At 47.7% G+C, this 21,399-nt stretch overlaps 1 protein-coding gene across 1 annotated transcript in view; it reads right to left on the minus strand.

The window, feature by feature from the left end:
* Positions 1-21,399, minus strand: part of PRKCH (protein kinase C eta) — a 231,865-nt gene that overhangs the window by 1,554 nt on the left and 208,912 nt on the right. Inside the window, exons 11-13 of the mRNA XM_004597630.4 lie at positions 20,878-21,016; positions 19,650-19,838; positions 1,396-1,539 (exon numbers count right to left, since the gene is read on the minus strand). Of these exons, the coding sequence (XP_004597687.2) occupies positions 1,396-1,539; positions 19,650-19,838; positions 20,878-21,016 (472 nt within the window). The remainder of the gene's footprint in view (positions 1-1,395; positions 1,540-19,649; positions 19,839-20,877; positions 21,017-21,399) is intronic.

Consider the following 21,399-nt stretch of genomic DNA (forward strand, 5'->3'; position numbering starts at 1 on the left):
GTCCAGAGAAGGAAACGACTCTTGAAAACTAACTAATAAGGCAGTGGAGAGGTAGCTTTTGGGACACAGGCAGCCAGCACTCCTATCCTGTGATGCACTCTGTGAAAGTCTACAACAGCTGGGCGGGGCTGAGGGCAGAGCCAGTAGTCCAGACCCCAAGCCAGATCTCCCATGGGGGTGCTGCTCCTGCTGCCTCCCAAGGTCCATAGTAGCAGGACCCTGGAGTTGCAGATGGAGCCAGGAACGGAACCCAGGCACTCTGCTGTGGGACACGAGCATCCTAACGCCAAATACGCACTGGGGTCCAAAGCTTAAGGGGCTCCGACCAAGTAAGCCCACTCTTTTTTCAAAAGCTGTGTATTTTACAACTTTTTAAAAATTACAATCCTTAAAAAAAATTAGTTATTTTTATTGCAAAGGCAAGATTTACAAAGAGAAGGAGAGGCAGAAAGATCTTGTATCTGCTGGTTCACTCCCCAAATGGCTTTCATGGTCGGAGATGAGCCTATCTGAAGCCAGGAGCAAGGAGCCTCCTCCAGATCTCCTACACAGATACAGGGTTCCAAAGCTTTGGGCCATCCTCTGCTGCTTTTCCAGGTCATAAGCAGGGAGCTGGGTGGGAAGTGGAGCAGCTGGAACATGAATCAATGCCGATATCAGATTCCAGCACTTGGATATGGAGGATTAGCCAGTTAAGTCAGTGCACTGGCCCCCTATTTTATATCTTCCTCAAACAATGCCCAAATCAGCATCTCCCTCAGTCCAACACATCTCTTCTCTGGCTCAATATCTTTCTCTCTGCTTTCAGGGCAACCCTGTCAATCCTTTCAACTAACTTTATGGCTAATCTGGCTCCTCTGCATTCTTGACCGACAGGGAGCAGGAGCTCAGCTCTGGGGCCATGCTGGACTGTCCTGGGGCTGCCGTGTCACGCTGCTGAGCAGCCTGGACAGGGGTCCTGGCTGCTCTCAGGACTCCTTGGGCCCGTGGGACCTGGCCTGTTCTGGGCTGAGATGAGAGCTGCAGTGGTTGTGACAGAGCCCAGGCTCTCCAGCCATGTCCCATACTCTGTGTTCCTGGGAGCTAGGGGAGCCCACAGGCACCCTGACTAGGGAGCATGAGGAAAACACAGAGAGCACTGACTTTCCATTCGGCCAGCCTCTTCTGGGGAGATCTGGAAAGTTCCAGTCCTCCTAGATTCTGGGAGATTTTCCTTCAATAAGCAGGGAAGGACCCAGGGCAGGAGAGAGGGGAGGACCTTGTGAGGTACACCTGTGTACACATGTCGGCGATAAGGACCAGCCCCCCTTCCGGGGAAGGTTCCCCGATGTCTGCCTACATCTGTGCTCAGCCCAAGGGATGGAGCGCAGATCCACAACAACCTCGAACACTTACGATCCTGGGTCTGAAGGGCGGCTCGAGCTGGCGGTGGTTCAGCTGGGCCCAGTCGATCTCCTTAAAGAAAGGGTGTCTCAGGATGGCGTGCTCTCCTCCCTGGGTCAGGCTGCCCAGGCGCATGGTGGGGTTCTTGGTCATGAACTGAGGGAGACACGGACAGGGTGGGGGAGAGGGTTAATCACTCATTCATCTGCCACAGAGATGGTCCGGGTTGGCCGGCAGGCAGGCAGGCAGGCGGGCAGGCGGGCGGGCGGGTGGGCCCTGGCCCTGGCACCCAGGCTTGTGGCAAGCCTGCTGGCTGCTCCTGCTTCACGAGCTGGATTTTCCATCGCGGGCAGCCCAGCCGACATGAATCACGTCTCACAGGCGCAGCTGTGATGTGGATTTACGGCCTTGCCCACTCCCATGGCAGCTACGGCCACTAGCAGAAGGCTCAAGGGCTCACTTCTCTGGAAACACTACGTAGTTTCTTTCCTGTTGCAGGAAAAGCACCCATTACACAGTACACCTTTCTCCAGTCGTGCTGTAGCTGTGGCCAGCCAGCACCTCATGAATGGGCTGCTTTGGGGAGACAGCTGTGCCGTTTTTCCCAGAGACCTGACCACCTGACCGTCTGGCCCAGGACTTCTGCTTCCTGGCAAGATCAGACTAAAAACAGGAGACAGTCATTGTTTGCAAAGACCTGTGTAAAGCAGTAGTAAGGGTGGAAAAGCTTGAGTTTGGGGCTCTGAGACTATTTTTCTGCAGCAAAGGTTTACAAGAATTTTACATGCAGCTTTCCAACGATGCTCCCTCTCATTCAAAAATTGATAATTCATTAATTTGAGAGGCAGGAACAAAGACAAAGAGCTCCTTACTGGTTCGCTTCACAAATGCCTGCAATGGCCGGGGCTGGGTCAGGAGGAAAGTAGGATTCGGGTCTCCCACGTGGGTGGCAGGGACCTGTTCGCTCGAGCCATTGCCTGCTGCCCACCAGGCTGTCCATTAGCAGGAAGCTGGACTGGAAGTGGACCTGGGACTTGGACTCAAGCACTGTGCTACGGAGACGTGGTGTTTCAATGGCGGCTGTCCATTTTGTTCTGATTTTGTTGTTTACAGGTTTATCTGATAGACAGCATTTTGGAGATCATGGGGGTGAGAGGGAGAGAGATCTATCTCTCCTTGCTGGTTTGTTCGCTCTCCACATGGCAGTAACAGCTGGGGCTTGGCAGAGGGCAGGAACTTTTCCAGGTGCATTCGCAGGGGACAGAACCACCAAGACCCATATGGCATTGCAGGTGGTGGCTTAACCTCGCCGTGCCACAACACCAGTGCTGCCCCCATTTTGAAATAAATTCGATGACTAAGACTTGGTTTCCGCACAGACCAAAAACGACAAGCATTGCCACAGACTTGAGCAACTGTGTTTATTTGATTGGGAAACTCCAGTGTTGAGCTCCTAAGAGATGTTTTGGGCTACCATTGCTTTCACAAAATGCCCAAGTGTTTTGAGTACATCTTGCCCGGGGATTGGGATGGGCTAATTCACTTTTCATGGGCAAAACATGGTTCTGTATTTCCCAAACACCCAGGCAAACGGAATTGCCCATTTCCAAGGAAAATTGTCTAGGGTAAAAAAGTTCCATTTTGGCTCATTGAACGTTATCTGTAAACTATCTGTAAGCAGGTAACTTAACTTACATAACTGTCGTATGGAGAACACACGACAGGCCCCGAGCACGCTTTCTCAAGTCTGACCTATGAATTACACCAAAGTAATCCCATGTTTACAGAAACCCTTGAGAAGCCAAATTTACAGAATTAATCAAAAGCAAGACTTTTTGATGGTACAAGAGACGCAAAGGTCTTGGTGAAGGTGGCTATCCCCGCCCTGCCAGGTGGCCAGAAATTACAGCTCCAGGACAGCAGGAAGTGATGAGCGGTGAGTGCTGAGTGGTCCACCTGACAGGATCTGCCTCATACAATGCCCCCAACTTCAAAGGGCAGCTCGTAGGAAACAAAGACACTGACCGGCTTAATGGCTTCTCCTCCCAGGGAGAAGACATTGAAGGCACAGGTGTGCTGGTTTGGAGGCGCTTTTCAAAGGCCCACAGGTGCAAAGCCCAACTTTTACTGCTGAAGACAGATGGGAAATTCAGCCCTGGGGACTTCAGTAACTTCGTGAGAGACAGGCATTTGGCCTGGTGGTAAAGATGCTTGGCTGGGACACCAACCATTCCACGTCAGAACACCTAGCTCCTAACTCCACCTTCCAGCTAACACATGCCCAGGGAGGCAGCAGTGGGAGCTCCAGGCATTGAGCTCCTGTCACCCACAATGGAGACCTGGGTTGAAGTGCTGGCTTTCAGAGCTTCGCCCCACTCAAGAACTCTTTCAGGTATCTGGGGAGTGAAACAGTGGATGAAAACTCTGTCTTTTAAAAAAAAATGATGCTATACATTCACTCAAATACCTTAAAAAGCATATTTGTAGGAGGAGAGGGGGGCAGTAGGATACCCCTGACCAGAGCTGCCCTGTGATCAGGAAATGACCCTGGCCACTGTCAGATGAACTCAGGAAGGTTAGGATAGGTGGTTTGAACAGGTAGGTGGCTGAGGGAACAGCTGAGACAGCTCAAGGGCGTCAGACTCTAGGAGGGTTTCTAGTTAACAAGAAGGGAAGGTTGGGAGCGAGTCCCAGAGGATTATGGGGGAAAGAACGGACAGAATCCACCAATCGCCTGAAGCTGGGGGAACAGCTGAGTTTAAGATCACAAGGCTCTTTCTGATTGTCTGATGAAGCAGGGATGTTGAGTAACAGGAAAGGGAACAGAGCAGCAAATTATTCTTTGTAAGTTGGTACATTTTTTTAAAAGGATTTGTTTGTGAAAGGCAGAGCCATGGAGACAGACGTAAAGATAGAAAACAGCTTCCACTCACTGGTTTATTCCCCTGTGGTTGCGCCACACCAGAGCCAGGAACCAGGTGCTTTATCTGGGTCTCTCACATAGGTGCAGGGAGCCAAGCACTTGGGCTATCCTCCATCGTTTCCCAGGCCATCAGCAGAGAGCTGGATGGGAAGTGGAGCAGCTGAGACTTGAACAGGTGCTCATATGGGATGCAGGCATTATAGGTGGCAGCTTAGCCCAATGCACCGTAACACTGATCCCTGTAGTTCAATATATTTTTAAAAAGATTTATTCAACTGGAGCCCATATATGGGATACTTGCAGACAGAATATTAACCAGGTGAGCCATTGTGCTGGCCCTATCCCCCTACAAACATTTTAAGGTGCCCATGTATGCCCATAAAAAAAAAGTGATCTGCCAGAACCACAGCCTTAGGTGAGAAGTGCTTTTGTTGCCTGCTCAAGCTGGGGCTGATGCCACCCTGACTAGTGACCCCTGTACCAAGCACTGGGTGCTCATTCTGTGTTTAAAGCTTCTTCAGCCTCAACCCTCCTGAACAGGCAGAGCATCAACTGCAGTGCGAAGACTGCAATGCTCACTCCCGAGTAAACCTACCAACTGCTGGAGAACCTCTCTGTTAGTATTTGGTTAAGCAGGGCCTTCCCATCTGCTGAGTCTGGGAGTTCTGTCTTGCAGCTGAAGGGCACAGGCATCCACATGGGGGGGGGATTTGTGGCATCACTCTGGGGTACAGGTCCAGACCCCTAACTCTCAGGAACACTGCAGGTGGCAGAGGGAGGGCAGAGAAGGCTGTGGGGAGGGAGACAGTGCAGACCTGGGGCAAGCCCCATGTCTCAGACACATTTTGTTTGGTCCCTAAAATGTTTTAAAATAACTGCAGTTACTTCTCGAGCACTCAACACCTAGGAAGTTTTACATCACACAGCAGTCAGATTTTTGCAGTTTCTTTCAGAAAATGGACTGTTCTGGAACACTGGGCCTGCATACCTCCCCTGAGACGAGGGCCAGTAGTTGGGGCAGTAGCAGAGGCCCACTGGGTTGCCTCTCATTCCCATGGCCTCACTGGTGAAACAAACCAGAACAGGAGCCAGAAGGGGGAGCGGTGACGGGGTGCTCGTGACACAGAAAGGGTGAAGGAGGCTTGCAGCCCCACTGTGACACCCCTCCAAAGCCACTGGTCCCAGGTCTGAAACCTGCAATGGTCCACACTTAGAACAGTTAGAGGCCAGAGGTCCTGCTTGCTATCCTAGGCATGACACTGGCCCCTTCCTAAAACCCATCCCGCTGCTGTGAACCATAATGATATAACAACCCCTTTGCAGAAAACGTTTTCTATTTGCTGTTGTCCCTAAGGGAACCCAAAAGCCAAACAAGCTCCACAAGGACTCTGTGTCGAGCAATCCCTTTGGTCTAGACCTAGTAGACCTAAGGTTCTACTTCAAATGTAGCTCACCTCAAATGACCCTCTTCCTGACTAAGGGCCACACGGCCACGCCAGCCAGGAAGGAAAACCATGTGAGTGCAGGGAAGTGTCTGGCACACTTGCTAAAGGAAGTAGGAGCTTTTCCAGGGCTGATGAAAGCGCCTTGCAAGCTGCGGAGAGAGAGTAAGAGCAGTAAGAGCGGCTGGGTGGAAAATCTGAGTCCATGCGGGATGTCGGTGGGGGGTGAGGAGAGGGACTCCCCTGCATAACCTGCCCTGGGTGGGGGGCCCTTACAGGGAGTGGGGGCTACCATGGGACTCAGAGACAGCCGGCCTCGGGCTCTGGCAACTTCACAGCAGTCTGCAGAGAAGGTGTGCCCACAGCAGGCACAAACCAGTCTTCCCTCTCCCCTGCCTGCCACCTCCTTGGGGGAAATGTGTGGGATGGGGCTGGGCTTATGCAAGAAGCTCTTGAGCTGCCTGCAAACCAGGAGAGGAACTTTGTTGGGGGAGGAGGGGGGCTTCAAAAAGTTCATGGCAAAATGGAACTAAAAGGTACGTGTATTGGGTGAAAACCATTTGTGAATCCACATGGAGTTTTTTCATTCCACTCTTTTTTCAGTCAACTTTTTGAAGATGTGTGGATTTCAAATTTTTTTGATACCGCAATACAGGCATCTTTTCAATTCCACTATCTGTGAATTTTTGGAAGCGCCCTCACATGAAGGAGCTAGGAAGACCTCTGATATTGAAGACAGGGAGGTTAATGTCAGGTTCTGCAGTTCAACCACCAGTGTTTGTAGGCCAGTTCTAGCCTGGAGCAGCTCTGTGACCTTGGAGGCAAATCTCTTAACATCACTGGACCTCTCATTTCTCAGCCACGCCAGAGATCTTCCTGTACTTCATCATGCCAGGATGTAATCACCAATGCAAAGTACATAGGAAAGATGGAAGCCTTCCAGAAACAGACATATCTGTGAGGATCCTAATAAACCACTCGGGGTTGGCCTTGACCCTGAAGGCCAGCTGGCCTCCTGGCTACTCTTTATGGCAGCCAAGAAACACAGTAAGAGGGGCTTCCTAGCCCAGGTTCTAATGGGGAGTGGCAGGCATGGTCTTGGAAAAGTAGCATTTCTGACAGCGAATCGTCTCTAAGGAAGTCTTAAAGCAAGGATACACAGAACACTCAGGTTTTCATGTGCATTGGATCTGTGTGAAAAGAGAAGAGGGCTGCTGTGTGTACAGATGAGTAAGAGGGAGTGACTTGGTGTAGCTCTGGCATTGGGGACAGGACTGATCATGTCGCAAAGGCTGTGCTACCTGAAGCAGCTTTGGCTTGGAGCTGTCACACATTCCAGATGGCAGAGCTTAAGCTGACCCTGTGTCAGTACGAGCCCCAAGACAACAGAATCCAAACACACTTTGAAACTCGCCAAAATGTCGGCAGTGGTTGACAGCACCGTGTCCTCTTCCAGCATCTGATTGCACGGAATGAGAACTAGTTGTATAAAGAGAGCAATTAGACTAATAGGATTTTCTTCCAGGAGCCAAAGAACACTGAATTTCCCACCTAATAGTTGGATTTGGCTGTTGGACAAAGAAAATAACCTTATCCTTTCATTCAATTTCAGACATTAAACAAAGGGCAGAGCGAGTTAGTGGCTGGCACTGGTGAGCCGGGAGGGGGGGAAAACCAGGCCACAGGACATTCCCAATGCCATCAATATTCCAGGGACAGCTATCAAATGGTAAGAGGGCATTTATGATTCTAAGCCGAGTCTCGGGGAGGAGGGCAGGGATAGAGCATGGGGCACAGAACAGAGCGGGGTTCACAACCAGGGCTGCCAAACCCTCTCCAATGCAAAGCTGAGCTGTCCCTGGGGCTGACCCAGAGCAACCTGTGTGCAAGCCACAGGCTCCTGTATATCTTTTGTCGCCAGTGTCAGGAGAGTCTGACCCAGTGAGGGGAACTCACCAGTCCCTGTTCTTTCATAGTCCTTTGTACTGGCTGCAGGATGAGGCACACACGTTGGGACAACAGGCCTCTGAGATCAGGGCAGCTGCGGAGGCAGGACAGGGCTGGGCAGGTGAACGAGTGGACCGGGCAGCAGAGCAAAGGAGACACAGCAGGCCTGGGGGCTGGCTCTTCTGAGGCATTATTCTAGAGACAGAGGCAGGGCCACACAGCCACACTTCAGCTGAAGCTAGTCTGCTGGGCAAGGGGTATTTTTGGGGGGGAGGCTGAATCTTCCTTGGTACAACTGGGTGCTGCTGTCGAACAGTGGTGGGGTCAGACCAAGGGAGCTGCTCTGGCCTGCTCAGACTCAGCCGGGATGGAAGTGAGCAGGGTGGGCGGTGACAGGCCATCAGCACAGTCATCACAGAGACCACCCTGCTGGGCGTCACTCAGCACTGGATGGGCAGGAGCGGCTGGAATGGCTGGTGAGGATAGTGAAGGTAAAGGCAAGAATAAAGCTGTTTTGAATAAAGTTAGAGCTTGGTAAGCAGCTGAGAACTCCTCAAGGGTACTGAGAAAGTTCATGGAAATGTAATGAATACAGTTGTTTATTTTGGTGCTAACCCTGCTCATCAAGGACCCTCCAGAAGTTCATGAAAACTGCATCCAACCAGGATGCCTACAACCCACATGGGAACATCTGGCTTCAATTCCCGGCTCCAGCTTCCTGCTAATGCATACCCTGAGAGGCAGCAGTGACAGCTCAAGTGACTGACTCCCTACCATCCACATGGGAGACACGGGCTGATTTCTGGCCTCCTAGCTTGGGATCTGTTGTGGACAGTGAATCAGTGAATGGAACACTGTCTGATTCTGTCTCACACACAAATGAAGAACATTTCTTAAAAACAGAATTCAATGCCATCCAATAATGGGAGGCCCATGATTGTTTCACTGGAAGAATTTCCAGCAAAACCTGATGGACTTGTCTGAAATTAGGTGGGAGGAGAGATGAGTGTCCACAGTCTGTGCCAACCTCAGCAGTCTGCCACTGATGCTTTCCTCCTCTGTGGATTTATCACTCACATTCTGGGAGCGTTGGGCTGATATGCTCAAGATGGCTGAACCTCCTCCATCACAGAGGCCACAGATCCCTTGGGTCTGAAGTGAACTTGTCTTTCAAAATAATAATAATAGAAAAAAGTTGTTGGCGTGGACATGTGGGTAAGTGGGTTGCCAGTGTTAGGTTAGCCCTGGCAGGCTTAATGAATCTGGATCAGATCATTCAGAGAGATCTCAGACACATACTCTACTTCATTTCCTCCTTAGGAAATCTCCTGAATAAATGCCCTGTGTTGCTCCTAGTCCTTCAAGAGTATGGCAGGAATAAAACAAAAATCAGCAGCGGGTCAGTGGGCTACGTCTTCCATCCTGTCCGTGACAGGAATCCAGCAACCCTTTCAGAGACCACTCAATTCCATGAAAATGTTTCTAATAGTTGACCATCCCTGTGCCTTGTAAGATTTACTACATTGACTGGATCCCAGGTCATCTTAGAGGCTTCCTTTAGGTCATGACATGATGTTGGTTCAAAGCAGGGGAAGGTCAGAGGCAAGTTTCAGGGATGGAAGTTCAAGGTCATGCACTAGGCTAAGGCCAATGCTGTTAGTAGATTTGGTTTTATTACTGGCAAACTGGTCTTCAGCTGCTTTAACAGAGGGGTAATGTCATTGCTCCCCAGTAGCATCCAAGCGGTAAAGTAAGAGGCAGCGTTGGACCCCAGTTGCACCAGCTAGGAGAGAACTGCAGAAAACTCACACCAAATGGAATCAAACACACAGTTTTGAAATCACTGCATACTTTTTAAAGAAAATACATTTTTTCCATCAACTTTTTGAAGACCTCACATTTTTGCATGGATTTTGAATTTTCTTTTTTTACACCAAAGTAAAAACCTTGTATTTCTATTTTCCCACAAACTTCTGTAGCTATTGAGAAGAGCTGAATGGCTAAGAAAGGATTCTCCAAGGGCTTATGACATGATGTTCTTTATTTTCAACCCTGATCACTTTCCTTCTTTATAATGGATACATGTTATCTTTGAGGTCCAAAGTAAGTGGTCAAGTGCTGGGATGGGTGTTTAGCCTAGTGTTGTAGATGTCTGCATCCCACATCAGAGTGCTTGGGTTGACTCCTGGACCTGGTCCATGCCTCCAGCTCCCTGCTAATGCAGACCTGGGAAGCAGCAGTAATAGCTCAGGTGACTGGGTTCCTGCCACCCATGGGAAAGGACCTGGGTTGGGTTCTGAGCTCCAGGCTATAGCTAAGATCAGCTCCGGCCAGTGTGGACATTTGTGGAATAAACCAGAATCTCTATATTTCTACTTTGTAAAAGTTTACAAAAAATAGAAATCACATATTTGGAGCATAACCACCTGCTAAAAATGATCCATCTTTGATAGTTGCCCAGCATAAAATGAAAAGCAAAAACAAAAGTATATGACATCAGCTCACAAGAAGTTTTCTAACTTAAAGCAGAGAGCTCTTGTGACACAGATGTAGGTCAGCAAAACTTCACACAGAGTATGTCCCTATGCTCATTTTACAAAACTTTAATTTCTCTATGCTCCTAGTGCAGATGGAGTTGAAAAGAGGTATGTGTTATGAGTACTGCGTTGAAAGCAGAAAAACCAGGGCTGGCATTACAATACAGCAAATAAGGCTGCTACCTGCAGCACTTGCATTCCATATGGGTACTGCTTTGTGTCCTCAATACCTTGCCTCTGATCCAAATCCTGGTTAATGGCCTAGAAAAATCAATGGAAGATGGCGCAAGTGCTTGGGTTCCTGCCACCCATGTGGGAGATCCAGATGGCATTCTAGGACCCTGGCTTTGGATTGGCCAAGCGCTGGCTGTTGTGGCCATCCGGGCAGTGACCCAGCAAATGCAAGACCTCGTCTGCCTTTCGTTTTCTGTCTCTGTAGCTCTTTCATATAAATAAATACATAAATAAATAAATAAATACGTAAAAACAAAATCTCTTTGCACTGCTCCCTATACATAAAATATCATGTTCTCCATCCTTGGGAAATTTGGAATCTAATGAGGGGAAAGATGTTGAGGATGATCATTCTAATAAAACTGCATGATTTTAAAAATACACCAAATGTGAAGTCTCTGGGGAGGTCCATGGTTTTCCACTGTCTGCCAACACCAGCCATGATCTGTGAGTAAATGTTCATTTCTGAAACATATTCGCCCCACCAGGAGCCTGGGGTCAGTTCTACACCTTCTGGGAACTCCAGTCTTGGCAAGGACTTCCAATACCCTTCTTTAGAGTCTCCCTTAACCACGTTAGCAAAGCCAGCTCTATGTTTGGAAGTGGGCCCATGTGTACTGCTTTGGTCCCGTTCTCTTCTCCTCTTTCTTATTTCCTCCTGGCTCACCAGTCACCTTTTGGCTTGATCCCGTGAGCAACCATCTTTTACCATGGTGGGAGAAGAGTGACTAGCAGCCAAAGTCCCTTGAACTGACTGCCTGAGGATAGGTGCAGGGCTAAGAGTGTGGCCTCCTTTGTGCATCAAGCTGAGGAGGAATGTGGCCCACAATGCCAGGATGGCGAAACTTGCTAGGTCTGATGACAGATGGGCCCATATGCCTGCACACACAAGAACTTCTGTAAGGTTCAGGGACAAAGGCACACTGTGCTCTCTTTCTGCAGCCAAGTTTGTGATGCTTCCAGAACTGACAGAGGTCTCAGGAGAACGCCCCACACTCCTTCCTGCACTTGGCTAACCTCACCACCTGTGTGAATCCAGACAGGGTGCTGACATCCTCTGAGTCAGCACTGAGCCATGTGATGATTCAGCAAAGCTCTGACCTCTGACTCGAGCACTAGGTCCCAGGTCTTCAGTCACTGAAAGCCCCACCTCCAAAGCCCTAAGCAAACACAAGCCTGCTTTTGAGACAAAAATATCAGCTTTGGGGGATCATTTAGTGGTAGTTGAGGAAACTTGATAACATAGCAATGACAGAAAACATGTAATATTTATTCCAAAGCCATTCAAAAAAGCCATTAAAGTAGTTAAGGTCAGCACTCTGGAATGTCTGAATCTATTCTTTACACAAGTGTGCATCCCTGTTTATTTTTTGTTAACATCCGAGGGTATTGCAGGTTTAGTAATCTATTCTCTGACAACACACAGAGGGCTCATTCTTCATTTGCAGCCTGCATACAAAGGTTCATTCAAAAAACTCATGAAAAATGAAACTAGAAGGGGGTGTCCATAAAAAAAATTAAATCCTCCCATTTGCAAAAAAGTGGTTCCAACTGGAGACCATCATACTCAGTGAAATAAGCCAGTCCCCAAAGGACAAATAGCATATGTTCTCTCTGATATAAAACAAAACAGACTTCACGGGCCCGGCGGCATGGCCTAGCTGCTAAAGTCCTCGCCTTGAACGCCCTGGGATCCCATATGGGCTCCAGTTCTAATCCCGGCAGCTCCACTTCCCATCTAGCTCCCTGCTTGTGGCCTGGGAAAGCAGTTGAGGACGGCCCAATGCACTGGGACACTGCACCCGCGTGGGAGACCCGGAAGAGGCTCCTGGTTCCCGGCTTTGGAACGGCGCGCACCGGCCCGTTGCTGGTCACTTGGGGAGTGAATCATCGGACGGAAGATCTTCGTCTCTGTCTCTCCTCCTCTCTGTCTATCTGACTTTGTAATAAACTGAATAAATCTTTAAAAAAAAACAGACTTCACGCAATATATAAAAGATAGATATATAAGGTAAATAAGCATATATACATATTCTTACAGATAAATCTCTAATGCGGACTAACTAGCATGCTGGCAAGTGAATACACATTGCTGTGTCTATTCCTACTCCTCACAAGATGGAGAACTCCCAAATGGAACTGTTGAACATACCTTGACAGTACGTTACCAGATTTTCGACTTTTGCCTATACCTAAAATGCCATAATGAACTTAAATAGCAGAATGTCAAATTTCTAACTGTTACGAGAGGTCTATACTACTGTGACAATATGAGAGAAAATAAGGAGGGAGGGAGAAATCTCTATACCCACAAAAATGTGTCATGGAAAACAATAATAAGAAGGAAATAATGAGGAAAAAGAGAAGGGGCTGGCATGGTGGTGCGAGTTAAGAGGCGGCCTGCAGGGCTGCCACCCCACATGGAAGCCGGCTCTTGTCGTAGCTGCTCTGCTCCGCATCCCACTGCCTGCCAATGCACCTGGGGAAGCAGGGGGAATGCTGCCCAAATTCTTGGGTCCCTGAACCTTCACAGGAGACTTAGATGGAGTGCCAAGCTCCTGATTTGAGGCTGGCCCAACCCCAGCTGATGCAGGCATTTGGAGAGTGACCAAATGGAAGGAAGACCCCTCTCTATCACTCTGCCTTTCAAAGAAAATGAGTAACTCTAGAAAAAAAAACAGAATTAAAATTAAAAGACAAGGTGCAAAAATTCTGAAATCCACCCAGTTTTCTCATGATATAAGAACTTTTTCAAAACTTCCTCAACTGCATGGATTTCAGCATTTTTTCTAAATGAACTTACTTAAAAGTCCTCTCCTATGAATATTTAACTGATACATTTAAAGCAAAGACGAGAAATGCAGAAAGGCAAGAAAAAGACTCTTCCATGCATCCAGCTTGGGGCAGACAAGGTTGTCTTTGGATCAATGATTTGGAACTGCTTGTTTTTTCCCCCTAGATACAAATTCTAAGCTAAAAACGTTGTGTGTGATCCATCCATCCTTTCAGCTGCTTACTCTGTGCCCCATGAGAAATGCTCTCAAACAAGCGTGTCCTTTGTCCCCCATCATGTTCACATGAAGTTTTTAGATAGTCACACACCAAAGACCCGTTCCATGCACCGTGGCAGGGGTGGTGAGGTGGAGTGGGGAGTGGTGAAGGTGACGACGCGAAGTGCTGCCGCAAGCTGAGTCCGAGCAGGTATGAGAAGGAGTGTGTCTCATCAACCACCGACTTTCGGAAGAAGGCCTGACAGTGACATCACTCTCCTCCCGAATGCAGAGGGCCAGGTGGAGCTCTGAGGTCTTTAACCTCTATGAGAGAACTTTAAAAAGTACAAGGTAGACATTTAGCCTAGTGGTTAAGACGTCATTTAAGACACCAACCCTTATGTTGGGGTGCCTCAACTGTAGACCCAGCTGGGCTCCTGACTCTAGCTTTACACTAACGTGTATACTAACGTGTATACTAATGTGTATACTGGAAGATAAGAATAACAGATTTAAGATCCTCCAGCCATACAGAAGACCGGGATTAGGGCTGCGGTCTGCCGCACCAGCATCCTATGTGAACACAGGTTCAAGTTCAAGTCATTCTAACGTCTAATCTGACTCCCGGCTAATGCACCCACGTGGGAGACCCCAGTGAGGCTCCTGGCTTCAGACTGACCCAGCTCTGGCCGCTGGAGTCATGCAGGGTATAAATCAGTAAATGGAAGATCTATTTCTCTCTCTCCCCACCCCCCTCTCCAAACAAATCTATCTTTAAAAAGAGAAAAAGATAGAAGATCCGGATTGAGTTCCTATCTCTCAGTTTCAGCCCTGCCCCAGCCCTGGCTGTTGTGGGCTAAACAGCAAGTTTAGGGGGTTTTAACAGTTTTAGGGGTAAACAGTTTAGGGGTTTAAACAGTTTTAGGCCTAAACAGCAAATTCTGTCTGTTTCTCTGCCTCTTAAAAAATTTTGCAGTAAAATGGAACTAAGAGATACATTTATTTTGGTACAAAACCAGTTGAAATCTATGCAAATTTTTCATAATGGATATTCTCTATGAGTTTTTTGAAGGTCCCTTTGTATATGTAGACCTCCAAATCTCCCCATGACTGCCTGGAACTAGATGCTATGAAACCTTACACGTTACTACGTTTTTTTCCTACCATGTATACCTATGATAGAGATTAGTTTGCAAATTAGACATGGGATGAGATTAACAGCCAATAATAATAATAGAACAACTACAATAATACAATGTAATAAATATTATTGAAAAATTCTGAATTAGCTCTGGGGTCTTCCAATTAATATTTTTGCCTCATGGCTGACTGTACATGCATGAAATCTTGGAAGAAAGCAGAACCCCAGGTCAGGGAGGACTATCATACCAGCACCTTGGCGTCTCCCTAGTTCATCAGCGCTCACTTCAACTTGATCTTCTCTGCCCCAACATTTCAGTGGTGCAGAATCTGAAAGAGCAATTCTCAGAACTGCTACTTCCTACCTCAGAGGTTTGACAAGTCATTTCCTCCTCTTCCTAGAATTCTTGCCTCCCTGTCCTTTATGCTGCAGAACCCTTGGTGGCACTTTAACTTTCAGTATAAGTGTCATTTCCTTTGGTGTTGTCCTCAGGTTACCTTCTTTGTCCTGACCCCCAGAGAACAAACTCTCCAAAGTTTGTGTTTCGTGGCCCTGTGCCCGGTGCCTGTGCCCACTCTCTGTCCTCCTAGACTGTGAGTAACATTGGAAGGTCATGTCTTTTCCCCTTGGTATTCCCAGGCCAGGCATCTGACAAGAATGGACAGAATGTGGATTCTGGGTGCCTTCCAGAGCTGGTCAGTTTCTGATGCCACTGTGTTATTCTAAGGTGCCATTTTAGACACCTGTAACTGACCATCCTGAGAAGCACTAGGTCTGTTTTATAAATGTGAAGCAGGTGAGAACTGACACTGTGGGTGGCAAGTGCCCACCACCTTGGCAGCTTTCTCAATGGGGTGATGCTTCTGGTAAAACAGGAAAGCATCCACTCATGGGGTAATTTTGGAGGCCAGAAATGTGGGGTTCTAAGGATGAAAGTTACTTCTTCATGGGGAGCAATGCTGCTTGAGTCAGGATGACCTGGATTCTAACTCCATGTTTCTGCCAATCCCCCCTTTTCTTTGTGGCAAATTCCACATAAGGTGTGTGTCCTGCACAGCTCAGTGGCCTTAAGTTTACCACCTTGCTGTACAACCATCACCCTTTCCATTTCTAGAACTTTCTTTTTCCCAAAATGAACCTCAACACAAACACCCCCTTCCCACCTCCTTCCAGCATCTGGAACCACGGTCTACTTTTGATCTCTATGACTGTGAGCACCTGACAGATGATCGCATTTGCCCATTGTTGTCCAGCTTATTTCCTGAGTAGAACGAACCTCAAGGTTCATCCATGCTTTAGCATGTTCAAAACTCCCTTCCTCACCACAGCTGAATCACATTCAACTGTCCAGCAATACTGCATTTTGTTTATCCACTCACCCATCAGCGATCATTTGGATTTCACCTTTTTTTTTTTTCATGGCACCGCTATGAGCATGGAGATCTGTTGGAGTCTGTTTCCAGCTCTTTTGAGTAGCTGATAATCCTGTGTATAATTTGGTGTGGAGGGGAACCTCCCAGCACACCATTTCCCACAATGACAGCCCTATTTTACATTTTCATTGGCAATACGCAAATGTTTCAATTTATTTTGTTCTAGTTACGTGCTGAATAGCCTTGGGCAAATTATGACTTCAGTGTGCCTGAGTTTTTTCATCTACAAAATGAGGGGGTGGGAATGGACACTCTAAAGTTTCTTCTGGCCGTAAAAGAGCTATGTTGTCTTAATTAAATCAAGTTGCCACTGGAGCCACTGTAGGGTTTTGTGAAGCATGACTGGGTATCTTGAATCTGCCTTCTCAGGGACAAGGACAGAGTCTAATCTTTGTCCCAAGCCTGCTTTGTGCCCATCCCTGTTACAGTGTCTCCCACTCATCATCTTGTACCAGCCACGCAGGAGCCTGCAGGGTACACACCCTACCTGCACAGGAGGCATGCTGTTGACCCAAGATTAGATAGCCATGAGCCAAACAGCCAAAACCTGCCCATGAAGAGGTCAGTGCTGGAGCGGGGGGTTCTTGATCAGCCCAACTCTAATGATTTCCCCCGCCCAAGGGAACATTCCCCAAAGTCTTGTGTGTTCTAATATGTTCTCCTGCTTTTCCTTGGTCCTGCTTCCATTTCAATGGCTCGGCTTGTTGCAACAACTAGCAGAATGCCCTCACATGCAGATACACAGCTGACTCAGACACAAGGAAGCTAAACTCTATGGAAGTATCCCAGAAGTCTCCTCGGGGATTGTGGCTTTTAAGTGATTTTGAGAGGCAGTGAGAGGCACTGTCTCTCTTCCACTGTCACATCTCAAATGCCTTTACTGGCTGGCTTGGTCTGGGGCAGATATCCCATGTAGGTGGCAGCAACTCAATAACCTGGGGCCTTACTGCTGCCTGCCAGGGTCTGCATTGGCAGGATTCTGGAGCCAGACACTATGATATGGGACATGGGGCATTAGGCACTAAGGCTAAATGCCCAGGCCTGGACTGTGAAATTCCACATCTTCTTCCCAAGTTAGCTTCTCAGGGATGTTAGCTGTAGTAATGAAAGGTTACCTAACATAACGTACATTACATCACTGAATCTTGGTATTAACTCAGGGTGTGAATTTTAATACTTCTATGTCACCAGCAAAGAAGAGAACAAGGTATAGAAGCTCACCAGGGTCACATGGTGTTGAAACCCCTGATCCTTCTTAGTGGGGGAGACCACCCCAACACTCTGGGCAGGGGTTGGGGGTGGCAGTAATTATCTCCATGTCAATAAATGACATGGACATACATGATATGAAGCAGTCCTGGGTGTAGTCACTAGGCCACTGAGCCTAAGAAAAGAAGCCAGAAAGGAAAGGAAGTGAGAGATCTATAGCTTCCCACAGGCCGGGGGAGGGACCCCTCTATCCTCAGTGTGGATAAGACCCTCGAGGCCATGAAGATAGTTTCCTCTTGGGACAAAGATTACGGAGCACACTGGATGGCAGGATGTGCCATTTATCAAACAGCCACTGCATATGTATTCGGAGTGGGCATATCCAGTCTACAGGCTGTATCAGTCCCATGAAACAACCTGGTCTGTCCCTTCCAAGGCAACTGAAGGCAGGACTGGAAATTCAATAAATGTGTAGCGGCCTGATATTAAGTTGCTAATTTTTAGAGCCACAAAAGATTCTCTCTCTCTCTCTCTCTCTCTATATATATATATATGTTTTATATATATATATATCTCCAAATAGCCGCTGGCATCAAACCCTGATATATATATAAAAGAAATTGTTCAAGTATTGATTATATCTGGCGAAGACGAAACAGCGTCAGGAACTCCATATAAGGCTACCTGTCCCAGGTGCTGTGGACACTGGCTCTAAGGAGTGAGGCCCAGTCTTGCTTTGGTTAAGCCACTGCCTGCACAGCGCTGGCACCCCACAGGGATGCAGTTCAAGTCCCAGGGTAGGCTGAAGCTGAACGTCGCCAGCATCACATACAAGGGCAACTCTTTCAGGAAAGCGAAGAAACTTCACAGCACAAGCCCTTCTCCACTTGGTACTCACAAAATTACCTAAGCCTCAATCTTGGTTTCCTCAGTCTAGGATCTCCACTAAAAAAACACAAACACGTGAGAGTTTCAAAACATTTGTGGGACACGGGGTTAAAAGATGGCTTTATTTTGGAATAAACACTTTTAAGACCCAAACTCAGCTTTCACATAATACACACTTTCCATGAACTTTTTGAAGACTTCCTGTGACTGGGCCTTCTAAAAATACTCTAGCTAGGAGACATTTGGTTGTATTCAATGTGGAGGTAGTGTTTTTCTCAATTTTAGGTGAGGATGGGTACCCAAGCCTGAGAATCAAGTTATGAATGATGATTCACTTTGGTGATACTTGCCCAAGAAGAATTTCTGTGAATACTTTCCTTTTTTGGAAAGCTGAGACATCTAAGGACAATGATGCCTTCAGCCCCAGAGCACAGTGACCTGCACACAGAATGTTCTGGAAATGGCACTCAATGGAAGACTGAAGATTCCTAATGAGCAGCAAGTCTTTCAGCGAGCAGCTAATATTTCTCACATTTGGTTTTTCTGTCTCAAATCCCCGGAAGGACAGAAAATGAAGGAAGTAATTCTTTCCCCCACGGATTCTACACAACAGAGAATGCAGTTGTTTTTTTTTTTTCCTACTGGAAGAATGCACATTTTATTATCTTTATGCTTCCACTGCAGAGAGCAGGTGAAAAATACATGATTTCTGAACTCAGCTAACATGGATACAGAACTGACCCAAATTACAGGCCCTTTCGTATTTCGAAAACAAAGACCTCCAATATGCTTCTTTTCCATGCAAGTAAGGTATTTGGCATAATAGCCTGAGTGCACAGCAAGGGAGGATCTTTCTCATGTTACGACATAGTCCCAGGCCTGGCATCTGACTGTGTAGGGATAATGTGAAGGCCAAAGGCACCTGCAGAGCTTTGGAAATCCCCTTCCAGTGATCAGGGAAAGGCCTCTCCATCCCACTGCTTTAATGCTGTTGATAGAAGCACCATGGGTATCACAAATTGCAATGGCATTTAATGGCTCCAACACGACATGAAGAGAGTGTCGATTCACATGAGATCCTAAGTGCTAGAAATAATGTATGGTAATGTCAGGAAGTTTGTGGAGAATGGAATTAAAACTTTATATTGGTACAAACCCCCCCTTGATATCTATGTCTAATTTTTCATAGTAAGTATTTTTCATGAATTTTCTGAAGACTCTTTATATATGGGGCTTCAAAATGTTTTAGCAACCAAATAAACTTATATTTTAATTCCATAGTCTGAAACTTTGGAATAGCCTCAGCTTGGGCAAACAAACTTCTGGAGTGCTACTGTCATTAGCCTGGAAATAACACTTGCATAAGAGAAAAGAAAGCCAGAAAGAACTCTGGTTCCTTGACTCCTTAGAGGAAGACACATTTTTGGGCGAGCTGGTGGCTTGCTGGCAGCAAGTTTTTAAGCAAGAACAAGAGGCACAAGGAGCAGGCTGGGTTTGCAGCCGCGTGGGGAGCCAGACTTACGGATTTCAGGATCCCTGTGGCGTCCTCGTGCAGCCAGGTGGGGTAGACGACTTCATCATTCAGTATGGCCTCAAAGAGGTCATCCTCGTTCTCCGCCTCAAAGGGGGCGTGGCCACAGAGCATCTCGTAGAGCAGTACGCCCATGGCCCACCAGTCCACCGCAGGCCCATATAGCATTTCCTGCAAGATCTGAGCAGAAAGAGAGAGAGAGACAGTGAGGAGCACGCCTCGGATACCTGAGCAGCAGACACCTGCCTCGTGACCAGGCAGGCTGGCCATCTCTAAGGTGATGATACATATGGGGAGGGGAGCCTCCTTTCCTCGGGGCCCCTCACAGGGACTTCCTCATTGAGGTGAGACAAGCTAAGGGGTCAAGGTGATGGCACCTGCAGATCCAAAACAGAAAGTGCTTTGGTCATTCAAGGGAACTTCAAAAGGTTTGTGGAAAATGGAATTAAAAGATCAATTTCAGGGTGGCAGTTTGGCCTAACGATTCCATGCCCACATCCCCCATCGGAACACCTGGGTTTGAGCCTCAGCTCTAGCTCCTGTCTAGTCTCAGATCCCTGCCTCCCACCTGGGAGGCTGAGACTGGCCTGCTCCTGCTTTCACTGTGGCTCCCCTTGGTCACTGTGGGCATTTGGGGGAGTGGACAAGCAGACTCAAACACTGTCTCTCTCTTTCTCTCTCTCCCTGTGCTTCTCCAATTAGAATAACAAAAAGGATGAGCTTGTTTTGGTACCAGCATACTTTGAAATCCAGGCATACAAGAGATATTCCAAAAATACTCATGAAAAATAAACATTATGAAAAAAAAAACTGCATAGATTTCATCCTTTCTCTGTGCCAAAATAAATTTATCTTTTATTTTCTTGTTCCCACAGGCTTTTTAAAGTGCCCTCATATATCCACGTACAAGGATAAGGAGTCTGGGTGCCCTCCCTCACAGCTTTTCTTTAGCTCTGCTCAGTGAGGCTGGAATTAAATTGCTGGGGAGAGACAAAGAAGGGAGGAAAAATGAAGGAGCCATGAGAGCAGCACACTGTCTTCACTTCAGGCTAATGCCTAAGCAGATACAAGGTTTTGCTTTTTCAAACTAAAACTCTTCCTTGAAGTAGCCCAGGGCAGTTCTGGCCAACCCTGACAGTGAGCCATTGATGAGCCTGGAGGCCACCCAAGTGTGGCAGGTGGCACTTCCAGTCTGGGTGACATGGGAAGGCGTGCTCACCTCGGGAGCGATGTAGTCGGGCGTGCCACAGAACGTGGCGGTGGTAACCCCATCACAGATGCCCTCTTTGCACATCCCAAAATCTGCCAGCTTGCAATGGCCCTCGTGGTCCAGCAGCACATTGTCCAGTTTCAGATCCCTGAAAGAAACCAAGAACAGTGTGTGATCGTGCAGCCTGGCCCCGTCGTTCATTCCTGGGCCGTCAGCTGGGGCTGCATCCGCCTTTTACACATGCTTCAGAAAGAACATGTTTCTCTGGCTACCTGTGTAACACCTTCAGATAAGTCTCAGGGCTTGCCTCATCGTCTCTGGGTATGGGTCCTAACAAGTGATCTAACCACATATAAAAATCTAGCTGGGGGCCAGCACTGTGGCGTAGTGGGTTTAGCTGTCACCTGGGATGCCCGCATCCTCTATGGATGTTGGTTCAAGTCCTGGCTGCTCTACTTCTGGTCTGGCTAGCTCCCTAATGAGCCCTGGAGAGCAGCATGGGCCCTTGCACCCATGCAGGAGACCCAGATA

Source organism: Ochotona princeps, chromosome 26 (assembly GCF_030435755.1).
Source record: "Ochotona princeps isolate mOchPri1 chromosome 26, mOchPri1.hap1, whole genome shotgun sequence".
In the NCBI taxonomy this organism is placed as follows: Eukaryota; Metazoa; Chordata; class Mammalia; order Lagomorpha; family Ochotonidae; genus Ochotona; species Ochotona princeps.